Genomic DNA, 20,874 nt, shown 5'->3' on the forward strand with positions numbered 1-20,874 from the left:
AGGCCCGGGGAACAGTCTTCCCCTCAGGGGCCACGAACTGAGTCCGGAATCAACATGGACAGGAGAGTTTCCCAGGGGACCCACTTCTGAGCGCAACCGCCAGGGCCGGAAAAAAAAGAAGTGAGGGCGGAAAGGAAGAGTCTTACTTCCGGGTCGAGTGAGAGCGCCCCCGGAAGTGTTTGGAAGTGCTCAGCGGGGCATGGCTTGGCCAGAGCTTTCGGAGGGGCTGAGGTGAGTAGTGGGAGGCGGCTGGGGAAAGAGGCGACTGGGGGATCCGGGGCTTGCGGGGGGAGGGGAAGGCTGCTCGGGGTGGGGAGCCTGCTGCGGGGGAGGGGAGGCCAAAGGGGTATCCAGCGCTGGAGGGGGCGGGGTGGCAATAGGGGGAATCCAGGAATGAGCGCGGGGAGGCCCCAGTGGGCTCCCTGCTCTGGGCTGGGCTCATAGCGGTTCGCGGGGAACGCTGGGCTCGCGGGCGTGAGGGGAACCCAGGGGCGGGCAGGCAGGCAGGCAGGCAGGCCCTGCGGTTGGGGCCCCCATTGGATGTGGGAGCCAGAGTTGGGTGCTCAAATGTCTTCTCCCAATAGTCTGACCGTAGCATCTGGAGAAGGTAATCCAGCTCTCTGGTCTGGGAGCAGGACAGGCTCTGCTGAAGGCCTGCTGAATGCTGCTGCTTATTGTCGCAGTTACTGCTTCTCTGGCTCTTCAGAGACCGCTTCCCTTCAGTAGAAATGCTGTCAGTGGCTGCTGGTCTCCTGCTGTATGTGCACTGAGCTGTTAATCCTGTGATGTCGTTCTCTTGTGAGAACTTCCAGTTATCCCAAATAACTGATGTGGTGTTTCATGATTTTAACAGATATTATTGCATTTTATTTAGATTTTAAAAGTATAAAAGACACCTATTCAAGGATCTAGGTACCCTCTCATTAATATCACAATAAAGTCAAAGCAATGTGAAAGTAATCATTTCATAGGAACTTGGTTTAAGTGACAACACAACTCCCTGGGCTGTGCATTGAATTCTTTCATTGCACTTGACTTACAAAACACATTTTGTTTTCATTTATTTTGAAATTCCATTTCTGTGTTTCTAGGTCACGTAGAGAACCAAACTGTCCTGTTGAGATGGATGTGAAGAGCTCTTACAACTGATGACTCTTCCAAACATTAGAAATGTCTAGATCACAGCTAACTATCTGGTATTTGGAGGCATGACCATTATTGGAGTTATGAAAACTTATGACAAATGGAAAACTGTAGTTAAAAATAGGAACGTTGAATATTATTTGAAATAGGAAAATACTCTTCTTCAAAATGGGTGCACTGTGTTCAGTTATCAGGTTTGAGAATCTCCAGGAACTGAAGAGACTCTGTCACTGGGGCCCCATCATAGCCCTTGGTGTGATAGCAATATGTTCTACTATGGCTATGATAGATGCTGTTATGTGGTATTGGCCTTTGGACACAACAGGAGGAAGTGTGAATTTCATCATGCTCATAAACTGGACTGTCATGATTCTTTACAATTACTTCAATGCCATGTTTATTGGCCCTGGATATGTTCCTTTAGGATGGAAACCGGTAAGGAAACAAAATAAACTTTCACTAATAGTTAATTTTCATGATGAAATCTTAATATTAATCTTTGCTAGGAGTCTGGCAATACAGAAATTAAACTCAAACCTCGCTTGCCTTGTCAGCACAGATTAAGAAATTCTGTGAAAGTAGCATGTTGTAAGCCAGGAGTGTCAAACTCATTGGAAGGAGAGGGCTGGATTCCATTTCAATACAATAAATGCGTTGGTGTATAAATTCAGGATCGTATAGTATCCAAAATATGTTATAGAAAATTCTCTGATGTCAGTAGGAGGTTTCCACAGAGATCAAGGAAGAGAATATGATTTTATGTAGTAATTAAACATTTGATTATTATTTCTTGTCTTTTTGGTAAGTGCTTTCTTGTCATATTGCTCAGTGAGAAAATCTGTCCTTTGGGCATCCACTAGCTCTGCCTTTTGTTTCTCTTCCTTCGCCATCAGCTTTCCAGTTTCTACCCTCTTCTCTGTTCTTGTGTCCGAATTTCCTTCGCTCCAGCAACTCCCAGTTTCCAATCCAATGTGCTTCAGTCCCACCTTTTATCCCCATTCCATCTACTAAAATGATGAGTGGTTAAATAATTCATGTTGACTCTGCAGTGTTGTTGTTGGCTTTATTGTTGATACTTCAATCAGATTAAGAGGGAACAGTGGTGTTCTCTGAATCATTGTTTCAGGCTGTTTGCAAACTCATGCAGACGTCACTGTATCTATTACACTTGATTTACGTTTGGAAGATTATCTGCAGTCATGAAGATTAGAAAAATTAGCTTTAATTTTAAAAAAAGAAGAAGTTAGATTCCGGTGAATGTGAATATGTTATGTGGGCCATATAAATACATTAGGTGGGCTGGATCCAGCTCCATGGCCATATGTTCAACACACTTCTATAAGCTAAGGTAGGAGGTTGCATTTCTTTTGTTCTCAGTTGACAATCTCCTCAAGCTAATTGAAAAAGTATTCACACACAATCGAAGGGCAGAGGTACAACTAGGGTGGCCAGGGGCCTGTTTTCAACAGGGAAGTCCAGTCGAAAAGGGGACCTGACACTTGAAATCCGGTTACTGCAGGTGGGGAGGTGCCAAGTCATCACCCACGCCAGCCCCTACTTAGCCAGGGCTGCCTCGTACCTGTGTCGGGTGGCTGCAGCTCCCAGCCTCCGCTTTGCAGGTGAGTTCCTCCCAACCAGGACATAGGTGTGGGAGAGAAGGGAAGAGCAGCGAGCGATGAGGGGAATGGGGAGCAAATGAGGGTAGGGCCTCGGGGGGAAGAGGCGGGGCGGGGCCTCAGGGAAAGGCTAGCGTTCAGTTTTTAAATATTACAAATTTGGCAACCCTTGGTACAACGTTTGAAGGCAGTGGCCAGAATCTTATTCACCAGTGTGCCCGTGGGGTGGTCATGGTTCTGGCTTTACAGTGCTTTTCAATAGAAAGGTGAGGGAGGGGGATCCTAAAGCTGCCCTAACAGGGTAGCTGGGCATTCTACTTTATATAGGGAAATCACAGGCTTTATGCCATCCCCCTTCTGGCCCCTCCTCTTTCTCTAGAGAGCATTTTGGGTTGACAGGGAGGTTGGCTGGAACTCCTTGCACTCTTGATCACTGGTAGCATAAAATACCATTACAGGCCATTACCAGTTGGCATAAATTAGAGCAGCCCTAGGGCTGCTTTAACCTCCTTCCGGGTCCGGATTGGTCCAGAGCTGAGAGAGGAGGGAGAAAAACAGAGATATAAATAGAAGCAAATTTCTAAGGATTCAACGCTGCCAGTTGTTGCACACAGGTTGACCTACGCAGAAGCCTGTTTGTGCAGAGTAATTTGCAGGGTGAGGGCCTACATTTTTCAGGCGGAAACTTATTTCTTTTGTAAAGCATTACAATTAACAAAGAGTTAATTGGAATGGTAGCCAAAAGTTTTGTTGCTTTCTCTCATACACCCTTCTACCTACCATTTAAAAAGGGTGGAGACCAACCACACCCAGACAAAGCAAAGCGCAGACGCTTCATAGTCAGTATGAAAGTGCTAAGGCATACTCTGCTAGTGGAATTACGTATTTGTTTCTGATATGCCTCTTCTTATGCTTAAAGGAAAAGTCTCAGGACTGCATGTATGTCCAGTACTGTAAAGTGTGCCAGTCTTACAAGGCACCACGTTCACACCACTGCCGAAAATGTAACAGGTACAGTCTTCCTTGTGTTGCTTTTTGTTCTTGGCTTAAAGCAATTGATGATTTTAATGATGAGTTGTTCATGTTTACTGTTTGGAGTATTGCACTGTGTGTAGTGCAGGAACTTCCATTTTTAGAACAGTGTGCTGGTTTCCAATGTCAAAATACACTGTTTGAAAATGGAAATTAATTTCTCTTACTGTTCTGACAATAGAGAGCATATATGGTTAAAACAGCCATCTTTAGATATGCTTATTTTTTTTAATTTGAATATTAGTTCCCATTAAGAATTTTTTAAATTGGAAAGTATTTGGATAGTGGGGTGGGTGGGCAAAAGCATCTAGGAAACTTTCATCTCCTGGTGAGCCTCTCCCCCCAACCCTCAAACAAACCCCAAACATCTACTTTTCATTTACTTCAGGAATGCTGATTTGAGTGAGGGCCCAATTCTTCCATCTTTATACCTGAATAAACTGTTGACTTTAACGGGAGTCTTGGGCTGGAAGTTCGTGAAATCTTTGTCAGGAAACAAGAGCTAATTTTTTTTGTAAGCATACCCCAAAACCTGCTGGTTCAGCATAATAAACCCATTGTATAAACTTTCTGAGTCACAGTGAACTGCCACTTCATAAATCTTTCAGTTGCTTTGTTTCAAATTTAAATAGTTTTGTCAGAGCACAAATAGCTGCACTGGATGGGAATGTGGCTTGAAAGATGCACAAATACTTGTAGCCATCTGCAGTGCAGTATGTATTTACAGTTCACTTGTTTAGCTCAGCAGTGCCTGATCTGAAAGCCATTTGAGAACATAAAAGAAGGAAGTTACAGCATACCCATAGATTTATTTCTATTAACGTTTGCTGCGTTAAATTGAGTCCATTTTATCAAGGCTGTGTTGAGCTCCATCATTGTGTGCTTTACAGGAAGTAAGGAGTCTGAAACTGAGGGACATAATTGTATGTACATTAGTATATGATTCCTCTTTTAAAAAACTTAAAATTAGACTCCTGTCTACAAGTTACTATTTTTTCCAAGAACGATTGATTGTGAAAGAGATGGCAGAAGTTTAGTAGTATTCGCTTGAACTATGAAGTTCTGTTAACAGTTATCAGAGTAACAGCCGTGTTAGTCTGTATTCGCAAAAAGAAAAGGAGTACTTGTGGCACCTTAGAGACTAACCAATTTATTTGAGCATGAGCTTTCGTGAGCTACAGCTCACTTCATCGGATGCATACCGTGGAAACTGCAGAAGACATTATATACACACAGAGACCATGAAACAATACCTCCTCCCACCCCACTCTCCTGCTGGTAATAGCTTATCTAAAGCTTAACAGTTGAGCTTTCACAAAAGAACATATTTGAAGAATTTAGACAATCAGTAGAGCATACTTAACTTTTTCATAGCTTGTGAGTAAACTCTAAACCTTTCTAAGGTAAGGGGACTAGCTGCAGAGAATTGACCATGGTTTTCAAACTAATTATCAGAACCTGTTTCTTTTACACTGCTGAAGTATATTGGTCTGTTAGAGCCCAGTCCATCACTCTGAAACCTGGTTTACGCACAAAGTTTCAATGATACATATAAAAATTACACTTATAATTGTCTTGCATAATGACAGGTTTCAGAGTAGCAGCCGTGTTAGTCCGTATTTGCAAAAAGAAAAGGAATGCTTGTGTCACCTTAGAGACTAACAAATTTATTTGAACATAAGTTTTCGTGAGCTACAGCATTGAGTGAGTTAAAGCATTGCATCCGATGAAGTGAGCTGTAGCTCACAAAAGCTTATGCTCAAATAAATTTGTTAGTCTCTAAGGTGCCACAAGTCCTCCTGTTCTTTTTACTTATAATTGTATTTCATTAAACTGATGCAACTTTATGTATGGACATTCTTATAGCAGTTTAATTTGTATCTGTAGGCACAAGCTAAACCAATATAACCCATTTTAAACTGATATATGAATGCCCACAAGGATTTATATTCATTTAACTAAAGAGCGTTTTAAACTAATGTTAACTTAAATCGGTGCAATTTGTGTGTGTGGGTTTTCCAGAAGCTTTTAAACTAAACTTAAAGGGACACTGTAATTTTGAAAATGACACTTCCACATGCAAATTTTATATCCTACTGTTCTTACAATTAAGCTTACAATCTAGCTGAAAGAGATTAAAGAAAAATGTTTTTCCCCTCTGGTTTTTCAGATTGTTTACTTTGGGTATTTGTATAGTCCACTATTTTGTTGATGGTGGCTCTATTGGCTCTGCAACGTGGTATTTACCAGCAGCAGAGCTGAAAGCAAAAAAACAGCAAGTGGGATCGTGCACAGAGAGAAAGAGGAACTGGGAAGGGCAGTGCCTGGGGATGTCCTGTGTGTCCTGGGGATGTCCTGTGTGGCTCCTATAGACGCTTCTACATCTGCAGAGGAGTTGAAAAATCCTTTTTGTTTTTTTTTAAGAGTTCTAAGCCATAAAGGTGCTCTGTTAGAAACTGATTATTGTGAAACTAGTTATCATTTAATAATTAAAGTTGTACCTTTAAATGAAAACAAAAAAGAAATTGTGAGGGGGGGGGGAACCTATGCATCCTTTAGCTGTTTACTGTCATATCCAGGTGTTTGGTGTAAATTCAAATATGATCAAAATTAGAGAAACAGACAGTACATATGAGGATGGAACAAACTGCAGTGACCTGGACAGATTAGAAATGTGGGCACTGCAGGCAACATACAGATCTAGTACACACCTAGGGAGGGGAATTAAAGATACAGAGTAATGCATCCAATTGAACAGCGACACCCATTGCTTTAAAATTGGTTTATTTTCATTTTTACTCTCCTAATAATACCTTTTTCACATAATCAAAAATTGGAGCTGTCACATGGAAAGCAGGGAGTCAGGACTCGGGGGGAAAGATGGAGATTGTTTCATGGATTGTCTTTTAAAAAATTGAAAACCAGAGGGCTGGATGATCAACTAAATCTTCACCTTCTCTAATTTCTATGATTCTAGGCTGTTTTAGAGGAAACTCAAGTAGGCTTTAATGTATGGAGGGAGAATTGCCAGAAATTTAATTTGCTTTTTATTTAAGTACTTCTGATATACAGTCCAGTGAAATATCATTAGAGTTCTTGAATGATAACAGTAAATTTTTTTTATTCTTAGGTGTGTGATGAAAATGGACCATCATTGTCCATGGATCAATAATTGTTGTGGGTATCAGAATCACGCATCCTTCACTCTGTTTCTCCTTTTAGCTCCACTTGGATGTATCCATGCTTCTTTCATTTTTGTTATGACCATGTACACTCAGCTTTATAACAGGGTAAGAAAATACATTTGAATGTTCAAAGCATTGTTTAAAGTAAACAGTGGAAGTAAAGGTGCCCCAACCCTCTGTAATCTGTCCTTTTTTCTGTCATTCCTCACAGTCACTGTGTTTTTCTCCCACTTTGTTTCTTTATTGACTGGATACAGCTTCTGGGTAGCACTTTTGGGAGTCAGGTCATTTTTTGCTTTATGCTTTGGAGGGTGACCAGGTCGGTCATCTTTTGCTTTTTTTCTGCCTGTTGCCAGAAGTCAGGAGATTTTTCCCTTGTGTTCAAGAACAGACTAGATTGATTATCTCAGGAACAGTCTAAGACTGAAAATAACCTAAAGCAATTTAATTTAAATCAAGAGAAGTTCAAATAAAAAAGCAGTATTTGCCATGGAATTCTTCCCTTTTCACAGAATTATGTGTCCAGTTCTAAGCTTTCATTTTAAAACACAGTTGTTTCTAGCTTGCGTGGTTGTGAAGAAAAGCTTGAAAATACCAGTCGAGTGTAACTGGCAAAAGGACCTCTGCTGAGTTTGCAGACAACTCAAAGCAATAGCATGTAGATGTGTGACCTGCCCCCTTCATCATTTTAGGTTGTTTTTTTTAAACCTATAGGTGCAAACCTGTGCCATATTGTAAACAGAAAATGTGTGGACACCATAATACTTATCTGAAGTTATCAAAGAATTTCTACTAGTATGCCACAGAATTTGGAGAATTTGTTGTAGAATTTAGGACCAGCTTGCTATGGAGTCCACAGGATAGTGAGTGTATGTAGTTCTCTAGAGTATAAGCTTTTAATCTAACAAAGACCTACTTCTGGCAAAGAACAAACGTGTGAAAAAACTTGAGAAACTCTACACGTGTGTCTTTTAGGAATCACTGTTACTGCATTAAAAACCTTAGCAGAGGCTTGAAGTCAGGTTTCTTATTGGTAACTTGTTTTGTTTCAGGCATTGGAAAATAACAGCAATTTAATCATATTTTCCATTAATAGATATCTTTTGGGTGGAATTCTGTAAAGATTGATATGAGTGCAGCCAAAAGAGACCCACTTCCTATTATTCCTTTTGGATTGTCTGCATTTGCTGCATCTTTATTCGCGTTGGGACTGGCATTAGGAACAACCATAGCAGTTGGTATGTTGTTTATTATCCAGGTGAGTTTAACAGCTTTTGTTACAAACAGCTAAAGGCTGTAAGATTTACTGGGGTGGCAATTGATGAACATAAGAATTATCATACTCGGTCAGACCAATGGTCCATCTAGCCCAGTATCTTGTCTTCTGGCAGTGGCCAATGCAACATGCTTCAAAGGAAGTGAACAAAACAGGGCAATTATCAAGTGATCCATCCCCTGTCGTCCAGGCCCAGCATCTGGCAGTCAGAGGCTTAAGGACATCCAGAGCATCGGGTTGCAACCCTGACCATCTTGGCTAATAGCGATTGATGGACCTATCCTCCATTATATTATCCTCCATTATTTAATTCATTTTTGAACCAGTTATAGCTTTGGCCTTCACAACATCCCCTAGCAATGAGTTCCACAGATTGACTGTGCATTCTGTGAAGTAGTACTGCCTTTGTTTCTTTTAACCTGCTGCCTATTAATTTCATTTGATGACTCCTGATTCTTGTGTTATGTGATGGGGTTAATAACACTTCCTTATTCGCTTTCTCCACACCATTCATGATTTTATAGAGCTCTATCATATCCCCCCTTACTCTTCTCTTTTCTAAAATGAATAGTCCCAGTCTCTTTAATCTCATCTGGAGAGAGATTTTGTTACCCTTCTCTGTAGCTTTTCCATTTCTTATATATAGTTTTTGAGATGGGGCAGCCAGACCTGCATACAGTATTCAAGGTGTGGGTGTACCATGACTTTATATACTGGCGTTATGATATTTAGTGTATTATTATCTATCCCTTTTTTAATGGTTCCTAATGGAAGGGGAGGAACAGAATTTAGCATTAAAATTAAAACTATGTTTCCAACTTTGTGTGCAACTCTTCTTTTAATTTTTCTTTTTGCGCTGTTTCATTTCCTTCATTTTCTCCCTCATTCCTTCTATCATTTTCTTTCTTTCACTGAAGAATTTAGGGAGTGTAATCTAATGGGTAGAGAGGATTTGGGAGTCAGAATTTCTGGGTTCTGTTCCCAAAAAAGTAAATCAGTTAACCTCTCTCTGTCTCAGTGTCCCCATCCTTGAAATAAAGATAATAATGGGTATTGTGGTGATTAATTTTTTGTTTTTCAAGTGCTTTGAGATCCTCTGATAGGAGTGGTACAAGTACAAAGTATTACATTTTAGGCCTCCCCTATTATGCACAATATACCTTTTTAAGAGTATGTCTACATTGCAAGTGAAGGTATGATTGGAGCTGGGGTAGGCATATGCAAGCTAATTTTAGAATAACATGGATAACTAGGGTAGTGAAGATGTGATGACATAAGCTTCAATGTGCGCTAGAAACCCAAGTACGTACCAGGGTTCCCAGCGGGCATATACTCGGGCAGCTAGCCAATGCCACCACATCTTCACTACCATGCTACAATCACACATCCACCCTATAAGGATGGGATTAGAAAACATTTTATTCATGCTGAGTGTTGATATTTGTAATATTTTATAAATTGTCATGAACTTTTAACCTAAACATTTTCTGATGGTGTTGGAATGACTGTTAGTTAAATGAAGTACTGTTTGCCCGGTTGATGTACTTCCTAGATGTAGTCCATGCCAACTTCCTTTAATTCTTTTACTTTTTTTAGATGAAAGTCATTCTGAGGAATAAAACTTCAATCGAATCATGGATTGAAGATAAGGTAGGCTTTAATTCTAGTACACTCTGCAGTATATTCTATCATGACACTACTGCACAGTATATTCATCTCTTTTTTATTATTTTGCGCCTCTGACTTTAAACCAAGGTATTGTTGCACTGTAAAACATTGTTTCAGGTCACCGCAGATTTAAGCTTGCCTACAAAACACAGCTGGACCCAAGAGTCACTGAAACATACCTAAATAGAAGACAGACCCTCCTATGCCCCTTTTATTTGGGGCGTAGGAGATGAACCTGGAAAATAAATTATTTCCCTTTGGACAGTTGCACTACCTGAAGCGTGTGGCTCTGTATCTGGAACTAAAGATGACCTTCCTCAATTATCTCTTTATCCAGGCATGCCACTTTGTTGTCACACGCCCTCACCCATTCTGGCATCAGGGCCACTTTTGACCTCATCTAGGAGATAAGTTAAAACAAGTATTTTTGTGCTTTCTTTTATGACTACTTCATTCAGTATGGAAAGCCCTCCCTAAACTAATCCATAAGGCCATTACCTTCACCGCCTTTAAATCCCTCCATGAGACCCACTTTTTCTATAACACTTAACAAGAAGTCAGCCAACTAACAACAGCTAAAATGTGAGGATGTCAGTGATGGTGATGCTTTTTTTAAAAAACAACATAAGTACTTGGAACCACCAAACTGTGCACCTAACTGACCTGTTATCATCGTCTTTCCACCTCCTCTTGTTTGTCGCATTCACTTGTTATTTCTTGTCTTAAATGGGACTGTAAGCCCCTTAGGACAGAGACTGTGTGTTACCACAGTACCTAGCACAATAAGGCCCTACATGTTTTCACAGAAGCTAGCACAATTGGGCCTTAATCCTAATTTGAGTCTTTGAGCGCAACCACGGTACAAATAAAAAATGAGGCTCCAAGTGTGGCAGCTTCATATTAAAATGAAGTAGAGAACCGCCTGTGTGCTTCTGTGTGCAAACACAGAGTCATAGTGGTAAGACTCTCTGCAAGTACAGATTGTACAGTTTTCATAAAGTAGTAATATGTTCCTGTTGAAAACTATGCACCCACAGAAATGTGTTTAAATTTCAAACTGTGCAGTATTAAATATATTTTATCCTTCTGTGACTACCACTAGATGTCACTATTACTTAAAGAATTAAAAGTCGTTAGATAATAAAAGAGAAAATTTAGAATGTACATGTATGTGAAATCATTTGAGAGGTGTGGACATTATTTCAAATAATACCAAACTGCGCACACATCATGAAAGTTATGATATAATCTGAAAAGTCCATGAATTCTAAGTTATGCAACACATTGCACCAAGTTTTGAAAATTAGCCAGACATCAGCCTTTTTAAAATTAGCTCACACTATGGTCCAAATATTTGCTTATCAGTGATGTATCTAACTGACACTATTGCTCGGTGTCATAGGGTAACTGGCCCCTTTAAGAGAGGGTGTAGGGTCCCGTGCACCGTTGACTGATTACCTGCTGTCCAGTTGAACTTAAGGGAAGGTGCTGGGCCTTACAAAAAGGGAAGTGGTTGCAACCAGGGGAAAAGAGAGGAGAGCTGCTGCTGAAAAGGGCTCAGCAGGGAAGCAGCTGGGGAACCTGTTGGAGGACCGGCCTGAGAGTCCAACGAACACAGGCCCAAGAAGGGGGCCTGTGCACCCCTCTGACTGCATGCAGAGGGACTGAGCAGAGCCTGGGAGCAGGCTAATAACTGTGCCTAATGGAGAGGCTTGGAGCCAGACTCAGGCAGGAGGTGGGAATGTGCCCTACTGCCAGGAGCTGGGACTGGACAACCCGATGGAACACTCAATATATGCCCTGTTCTGTTCATTCCCTCTGAAGCATCAGGCTCTAGCCACTGTCAGAAGACAGAATATTGGGCTAGATGGATTATTTGTCTGACCCAGTATGGCCATTTTCATGTTCAGTGGGAGACTGGGATGGAGGAGACTTTACTGTGGGAAGAAAGCAGGTTTGTGACCAGACATAAGCCCCTGTGGATTATTCCTGGGAATCTGTGAAGGGAATGAGGCAAGAGCCTCCTTGCACGACTGCCATGCTGTGTGGAGGGGTGTGTGCGCGCGCATCCATATGCATGCACCCGGTGACAGTACGGATACTATAAAAGAGTAAAACACATTCCAAAATACAACAGTTATTGTATACGAGGCTATAAAATGTCACAAACTAGGGAAACTCTAGCAGGATTTCATGGTCTCTCTCACATTTTTGGCCTTATGGCCCTGTAGGGCCTGTGCAACCCTTCTCTTGGCACACTTAGTTTTTGCTGTTAAGTCATGTTGTGTGGTGGGGTTTTTGGTTTTTTTTTAATGTCATGTATGTGTTTTCTGTGTGCAGGCCAAAGACAGAATCCAATATTACAAAACGGGAGAGATCTTTATTTTTCCTTATGACATGGGAAGTAAATGGAAGAACTTCAAACAAGTGTTTACGTGGTCAGGGATTCCTGAGGGAGATGGCCTCGAATGGCCAGTAAGAGAAAGCTGTCATCAATATACTTTGACAGTAAGTATTCTTCTCAGATCTCGCCACTATTTTCCACGTACACACACACGCCCCTCAGAGGTCTGCTTAACTTCACGCATTATGAATCTGTTTTTAAATAACCCCACACAAAGCTAACTATATCACAGATACAATGGAAATATAAGCTCTGTCAAATCCTCCCCCATCTGTAATATAGTAGATTCAAAATGCTTAATTTTGTGTTTAAGAACTTTAAATGCCCATCATACGACTTCATGTTTGCTGTTAAGTGTCGCTATACTTGACTTTATTTCGCATGGATTAAATCTGTTTCTATTTTTCATTTAAATTGAGTTCCTACTGAAAAAATGCATAAAAGGTGCGCGTGAGTTTTTTCTTCCTACCCTCAGTTTTCTTCCAAGAAACGTTAAATGTAGCAGTTCCAGCTGGCTTAGTCGTCATTGCCCATCTAACTTGTGTGTGTAACTTTTCCTCACAATTCCAGTACATCCTATTCAGATTTCTGCAGCGTCTCCAATTGAACTGTTTGGTCAGAGAGAATGGATATAGAAATAGGGTGTCTAGTGTAAAAATATATCAAAAGTTTTAGAAGACCTTTATTTTTCTTATAAATGACTACTGTATTCGGTAAATAAATCTTTAACTTTTTGCCTTGTATACCTTGATCAAACTTTAAATATGCTGTAAACAGTATAACAGATTTATCAGTGCAGAATAATATACCATTTATTTTCATACTTCACGCTTTTATATAAGACTTTTGATTAACTCAGCCTCACTTAACAAAAGTGTGTTGTTGTTGTTTTTTATTTTATTTCATAATCTGATTAAGGAAGCATCTATTCATTTATATCTTATTATCCTAATTTAAATTACCCTGTATTTTAAATTGCTCAGCCCTAGAAAGCAGTATCTGCTAACAATGTAATTCACTCTTTCACTGCGGGCTTATCTTTACAGCTATAAATTATTCTTTTTGCTACTACTAAAACTATAATGTAGTAATTGTTGATATTAAAATGTTGCAAAACATCTCATTTTAACATAATGGAATAAATTGTAAATTTTGTCCTTGTGAATGCTAATGGATTGACAGGCACTGACGGTATTAATCCATTAAAATAGTTATAGCATGGATATCAGCAGTGTAAACTTCCTGTGCACCTCTCCTTTAAAGTGCCTCTACCCTGTTATGAAGGGACTTCTAGGCAGAAGTTCAAGTTCTTGGTGTCTGCTAAGACAGCCATCAAAAGTGACAATTACCTGAGGAGCTACTCTGGTTTTATTATTTGATACTAAACACTTTCTTTGCCTCTACACTGACAATAAAAGCTAACCTCTCCAGTATTTACTTAAAACAGGTTTAGGTAAAGCAAGTGGTACTTATGATTGCAAACTAGTATGTCCCACTAATGATCAGTTTTTAAGCCTGGGGGGTGTGACAGAGTCAGGCCAGATGGCTACAGGAGAATAATAGAAGGCAGATATATTAGCCCCAGGTTAAGTAGGTCCCTTTTCCCTGGGTAAGGTAACAGGAAGGAAGGTTCCAGAACAATCAGGAACCTTCTGGAGACAATTAAGACAGACAGGCTGATTAGAACACCTGCAGCCAATCAAGAAGCTGCTAGAATCAATTAAGGCAGGCTAATGAGGGCACCTGGGTTTAAAAAGGAGTTCACTTCAGTTTGTGGTGCGTGTGTGAGGAGCTGGGAGCAAGAGGCACTAGGAGCTGAGAGTGAGAACGCAGACTGTTGGAGGACTGAGGAGTACAAGCATTATCAGACACCAGGAGGAAGGTCCTATGGTGAGGATAAAGAAGGTTTTGGGAGGAGGCCATGGGAAAATAGCCCAGGGAGTTGTAGCTGTCGCACAGCTGTTCCAGGAGGCACTCTAGACAGCTGCATTCCACAGGGCCTTGGACTGGAACCCGGAATAGAGGGCGGGCCCAGCTTCCCCCCAAACCTCCCAACTCCTGGTCAGACACAGGAGTTGACCTGGACTGTGGGTTCACGAAAACGGCCAAACTGAGGGCTGTCGTGAAGCTCCAAGGTGAGCAAATCTGCCAATAAGCGCAAGACCCACCAAGGTAGAGGAGGAACTTTGTCACAGGGGAAAGAGCGCTTAAAATGAGTATATTAAATAAAGCAGGCATGCAATCCAAAGGATCCCTTTGGTAATCTAATTGTGAGAATCTGAAATATTCAGATGCTGTGGGGATGAGTGTGGTATAAGAACTTATATAGAATAGAAACTCCTTTAAAAAGTGAGGACAATAGAAAGGAGCATAAACTCTGTCAAATGAAGTGTAAAAATACAATTAGGAAGGCCAAAAAAGAATTTGAAGAACATCTAGCCAAAGACTCAAAAAGTAATAGCAATTTTTTTTTTTAAGTACATCAGAAGCAGGAAGCCTGCTAAACAACCAGTGGGACCAGTGGATGTTCGAGATGCTAAAGGGAGTACTCAAGGATGATAAGGCCATTGCAGAGAAACTAAACTAATTCTTTGTATCAGTCTTCATGGCTGATTCTCAAACCTGAGCCATTCTTTTCAGGTTACAAATCTGAGGAACTGTCTCAGATTGAGGTGTCATTAGAGGACATTTTGGAAGAAATCGATAAACTAAACAGTAATAAGTCACCAGGACCAGATGGTATTCACCCAAGAGTTCTGAAGGAACTCAAATGTGAAATTGTAGAACTACTAACTGTAGTCTGTAACCTATCGTTTAAATCAGCTTCTGTACCAAATGACTGGAGGATAGCTAATGTGATGCCAATTTTTAAAAAGGGCTCCAGAGTTGATCCCAGCAAATACAGGCCGGTAAGCCTGACTTCAGTACTGGGCAAACTGGTTGAAACTATAGTAAAAAACAAAATGGTCAGACACATAGATGAACGTCATTTGTTGGGGAATACTCAACATGGTTTTTGCAAAGGGAAATCATGCCTCACGAATCTACTAGAATTCGAGGGAGTCAACAAGCATGTGGACAGAGGGGATCCAGTGGATATAGTGTACTTAGATTTTCAGAAAGCCTTTGACAAGGTCCGTTACCAAAGGCTCTGAAGCAAAGTAAGGTGTCATGGCATAAAAGGGAAGTTCCTCTCATGGATTGGTAACTGGTTAAAAGATAGAAAACAAAGGGTAGGAATAAATTATCAGTTTTCAGAATGGAGAGAGGTAAATAGTGTTGTCCCCCAGGGGTCTGTACTGGGACCAGTCCTGTTCAACATATTCATGAAGAATCTGGGAAAAGGGGTAAACAGTGTAGTCGCAAAATTTGCAAATGATACAAAACTACTAAAGATAGTTAAGTTCCATGCAGACTGCAAAGACCTACAAAAGGATCTCTCAAAACTGGGTGACTGGGCAACAAAATGGCAGATGAAATTCAGTGTTGATAAATGTAAAGTAATGCACATTGGAAAACATAATCCCAATTATACGCATAATCAAAAAACGTGAACTGAATGTTGGGAATCATTAAGAAAGAGATAGATAATAAGACAAAATATCATATGGCCTCTATATAAATCCATGGTATGCTCACATCTTGAATGCTACATGCAGATGTGGTCGCCGCATCTCAAAAAAGATATATTGGAATTGGAAAAGGTTCAGAAAAGGGCAACAAAAATTATTAGGGGTATGGAACAGCTTCCGCATGAGGAGAGATTAGTAAGACTGGGACTTTTCAGCTTGGGGCGGGGAGGGAAAGATTACTTATGTGGGATATGATTGAGGTCTATAAAATCATGACTGGTGTGGAGAAAGTAAATAAGGAAGTGTTATTTACTCCTTATATCACAAGAACTAGGGGTAATTAATGAAATTAATAGGCAGCAGGTTTAAAACAAAAGGAAGTCTTTCTTCACACAATGCACAGTCAACCTGTTGAACTCTTTGCCAGAGGATGTTGTGAAGGCCAAGACTATAACAGGGTTCAAAAAAGAACTAGATAAATTCATGGAGGATAGGTCCATCAATGGCTATTAGCCAGGATGGGCAGGGATGGCGTCCCTAGCCTCTGTTTGCCAGAAGCTGGGAATGAGTGACAGGGGATGGATCACTTGATGATAACCTATTCTGTCCATTCCTCTGGGACACCTGGCAATTGGCCATTGTCGGAAGACAGGATACTGGGCTAGATGGATGTTTGGTCTGACCCAGTATGGCCATTCTTATGTTCCTTGTATACGCTAAAACTAAAGCCAAGGCCCAGTCTTCTTGATTGTTCAGTAAGTGTGCTTCCTTTTGGACCGGTAAATGTCATCTTCTGCATTGTGAATGAAAATGGGTTTGGGATCAGACTGTTTTAGTTCTTGTGCACATTTATTATAATCTGTTAACTAATGGATGGGTTAACTATTTGATGGCTAAATGTCAATAGTGCTAACTAAAGGAGGTGTTCAATTTGGTGACCCGGCATCACTGAAGTCAACGAGATTTTGTTGTTCGTTTCAGTGGGAATGGGAGCGGGCCCTTAGACACAATAGTGATAGAGAAAAAGAAAGTCCATGAAGGTCTCAGCTCTTAAATCCAGCTTTACCCCACAGATAAAGCTTTTAAGGCAGAGTGTCCATAAATAGACTTTAAATGGGAGGAAATAGATTTCAGGATACTATTTAGTTTGTATTTAAAATTGGTAAGTGCTCTTATACTAAATGCCGCCTTAAACTCCTGTTTATAATCTTTTGCAGATAGAGCAATTGAAACAAAAAGCAGACAAGCGAGTAAGAAGTGTAAGTATTTCTGTATTGCTTGGAGTCTAACACGTTTCCCATGTTAATAAATGTAAGTTATTACTGGCATACTAGTTCTTGGTAAAATGGAGCTTTAATACTACCCATCCAGTTTAACACTCTGGAAATACAAATTTTGATTTCTCACAGAAACAGAAAGCTGCAATCCTCTTTAATTCAAATATTGATCTCGTTTTACACTAAATTCTTACTCTCTAGATTATATTCGATAAGCAGGAGAGTCAAGTACTATATACCCAAGGCACACAAATGCATCCATGACAATACAAGATAAGGATTACTCCAATCTTCTTTTTTTAAACGGTTAACATAGACTTTAGAGCGGCTGTGACAGCAGTTGTCATTACACGTCAGATTCTCAGTATGCTTGAATTGATTTTAGTATGAAATTAAGGCTAATGGAAAAGTGAGACCGACAGCAAAGGAGTGACTTCTTGGACTACAACATGACTGTGATCTCTTTAAATTGGCAGGTGCGGTACCGAGCAGTAGAAGATTACAGTGGTGCCTGCTGCCCTGTGACTAAAGGTGTTAAAACATTCTTCACATCCCCATGCACTGAAGAACCAAGAATTGCACTGTGGAAGGGGGATCTGATTTTGGCCACTAGAGGCTTAAAGTTAGTGGCTTTATACATTTAAACTTGATGGAGAGAAGTTTGTGTGACTTAGCCCTACAGTCTAATGAATATGTTTGCACCTTTTTCAGACACTGGATGTATGGAGACAAAGTTCTTGACTCAACTGCTGACGGTACAAAGCAATTACTTTTAATTATTTTTCAAGAAGCAAATCTGTGTTATAGTTTTAGCAGTATAGTCTAGGTTGGTGCACTGTGCAAGGATAAAAACCATAAATTAGATAATTCCATTAACGAAAATATGTTAAATAGTAAATATTAATCCTCAGAATATAGAACTGACATACATTCAGCTGCAAAAAACACCCAGCAAACCGATCCAACTTTTTTGACTATTAACATCTGATAGGTACTCCAGGTTTTATAAAGGAATAAAGTCTGTAGTTTCACTCAGTTTAATCAATTCTACAGAAACATATCCTGGATGGTATTAAGAGGCTCATTCTGTAATTTGGTAAAACCCTATTAAACAGAGATTTGATGAATATATCACTGCATGTTTCTCCGAACAAAAAAACCCTCACTGTTGTCATGATTATCATTTTATTTCTGGTATTTAGAGGGCAATGATTTGTAAACCTTCTAAATAAATAGTTTAGTTAAATATATATATATACCGAATGCAAATAGACTGCTCCAACATCTGGAGCTTGTTAGTGTCCCTGAATCAAGACTGATTCTAAGTCCATGTCTTATGAACCATCATAACTATAAACAGTCTTAATTCTACAGAAAATTAATTTCTAACAAGTTGTATCAGATTTTAGAGTGAGGTAGTTCTGACTGTCATCTTGCTATACGTAACTCCATCTGTACTTAAATTCCAGTGACTTTTTTTAGCAGCTTCTATCTCAAACAGTTAGGAATTAATGCTTTATAATGGAAAAGCAGCTTCAGAATAGAAATGTCTAAGTTCCAAATGTTGGCTGCTCTGAATCAGACTGGAAACAAGGAAAGATGAGGATAAGTTATGATGATGTGTGCCTTTCTTGGAAGGTTTGAGACTGCCTAGGGCTAGACATGCTTTGGCATGTAACTCCAGTAAACTTTTCCATACACTGATCCTAAGCCAGTCATCAGAGTGAGTAATGTCAAGTCCTGCATTTTGAGGATTACATGATGTTTATTCATTAGAATGAATACACAGGAGGATCTCTGGTAATTGCTATATTATAGCTAATTGATTTCTCTTTTCTTACCACCAGCTGGAATGAGAGTCAGAGGCTGGTTCCCAAGGAAATGTGTGGAAAAATGCCTGTATGACTCTGAAATGGATCAACCATTGGATGGAGAGAAGAAAAATAGATAGCCGTCTCGTCATCTTTATGAAGAAATGGAAATGTTCCTTTCAGACCACAGTCCTTTACTTGAAATCTTCTGTATATTACTTTAGACTTATGCAGGAAATATGGTGTGAAAGTGACTTCTTTTTCTCATAATTAAAGGGTACCCTAGTGCCATGGTTTGCATATATTTTTATTAATGTTTTTATAACTGAAGAAGCCATTCCACATAGATGCCTTTGAGATACAAAGGTTTTTCCACCTTAGGACAGATTTGATTGTGTTTTCTTTACTGTTTAAATGAAGGATTTTTTTAATTGCAGACTGAGGGACCTTTTATTTCTAAATTTTTCCACAACAGTATCTGTGGCTAATGCATGCCGCTTTTCCTTTGTATATTACTTGGACGTGTGTCCCAAGTGCCCCCTAAAAGCTATAGAGTAAACTTTGAATTCCAATGCAAGTATGATTTGCTACCCGTGACTTTTAATAATGTGACTTTTGTCAATCACAAATAAACAATGTGTATTCTGTAGATGTGTATTCTGATTGTGCATTTAAATGGTTAAAATGTCACACTGGTCAATTTACAGGTGCAAAAATGGGAAAAGATCTGGATCTGAAAGGAACTTACAGTGATGGAGCTTTTAGAGATAGGAAGATCAAGAATTAAAACATTCTCCACTACTAACTTATCAATGTCCTCTGTATACCCTGGTAAGGGAGCAAAGTCCACCTAATTAATGAGACAGTTATGGAGTTAGCAGCACCTCTGTTTCCTCTCTGGTCGGAGCACCCACTACAGGTGCCGGGCCTTGTGCCCTTACTTGTCTCAGGGTGGAATTTCATAATTCCTTCACTCCTAGGCTGGGACTGGGACCACTGCCCCGTATAGATCAACTGTTTATCAGTCTGCAGGGCAACAGGTTTTGGGATCCTGTGATTGGTGATTAACATCCTTCTTACTACCAAGTGATTTTATTTAGCGGTTAGGAAAAAAAACCCTCAATGATTTATGCTAAGCAGGATCCATGTTTTAAAGTGTTAACAATCCATAATGATAGCCTAGGTAGGCTTAGCTACTTAACACACCTTGAAGTTCCACTGTCTGAGTTCTCCTTTGTACCCAGTGGGAATCCTTTTAAAGCCAGCAAGGATTTTTTGTTCTCCTAGAGGCTGTTCTGGGAGCTATTGGTCAAATCAGTGGCAGGGGGTGAGAGCTGAGAGAGTGTCATTAGACCCCCTTGAGTCCCTTAAGTAGAAGCAGTTTGGACCAGTTTGAACCATCTTCTCCTTCTGGGATCATCCCCAATAGTCCTCTGTTAGGAAGCACTGAGTTAAAGCTATATGTAGACAGCCAGGCCACTATATAATAGAAACAAATTTAAGAGCACTCCTATACTTATCTACTGCTGTGATATACCCTCCCCACCTTGGACTCTGGCTAGGTTTTACTTTAATGATTTCAACCATTTGAGGGGTTCTGATGACACTATACATGAGGGTGTGTAGTGGCATGAGCCTAACTGCTTGATGGGCCTTAATTTCTGCATTGTTTGCCAGGCACCCTAGCTCAGAGACTTCTTTCATGGTTAGTAGAGAATTGAGATGGTTGTAGCTGGTTGCAGTGACTCACTTGAATGTCTTTTTCTGAGCCCATTTAGCTAGCCTGCATTCCTAGCTGCCCTAGGCTCTAGCTAGAAACAGGATTCCATGGACTAATGCAGGAAGAATGCAGTTAATTTTGCCTAGAGAAGCAGCAGGTCTTGGCTAAAG

General features: G+C 40.2%; 1 protein-coding gene across 1 annotated transcript; it reads left to right on the forward strand.

Moving 5' to 3' along the window:
- The first annotated feature begins 156 nt into the window (after window positions 1–156).
- On the forward strand, window positions 157–19,633 carry ZDHHC6 (zDHHC palmitoyltransferase 6). The gene is made up of 11 exons (XM_077823164.1): window positions 157–231; window positions 1,092–1,578; window positions 3,679–3,770; window positions 6,922–7,081; window positions 8,073–8,234; window positions 9,849–9,902; window positions 12,261–12,428; window positions 17,114–17,155; window positions 17,650–17,795; window positions 17,885–17,928; window positions 19,021–19,633. The coding sequence occupies exons 2-11, from the start codon at window positions 1,312–1,314 to the stop codon at window positions 19,122–19,124; spliced, it is 1,239 nt and encodes a 412-aa protein (XP_077679290.1). The 5' UTR covers window positions 157–231; window positions 1,092–1,311; the 3' UTR covers window positions 19,125–19,633.
- The last annotated feature ends 1,241 nt before the right edge of the window (window positions 19,634–20,874 follow it).

This window comes from Eretmochelys imbricata, chromosome 7 (assembly GCF_965152235.1).
Source record: "Eretmochelys imbricata isolate rEreImb1 chromosome 7, rEreImb1.hap1, whole genome shotgun sequence".
Classification (NCBI taxonomy): domain Eukaryota; kingdom Metazoa; phylum Chordata; order Testudines; family Cheloniidae; genus Eretmochelys; species Eretmochelys imbricata.

Excerpts from the sequence above, each read along its gene's own strand:
- ZDHHC6 (XM_077823164.1), top strand. The coding sequence starts at position 1,312 with ATGGGTGCACTGTGTTCAGTTATCAGGTTTGAGAATCTCCAGGAACTG. Across the intron at positions 3,771-6,921 it reads CACTGCCGAAAATGTAACAG|GTGTGTGATGAAAATGGACC; the intron begins GTACAGTCTTCC and ends TTTTATTCTTAG. Across the intron at positions 12,429-17,113 it reads GTCATCAATATACTTTGACA|ATAGAGCAATTGAAACAAAA; the intron begins GTAAGTATTCTT and ends AATCTTTTGCAG.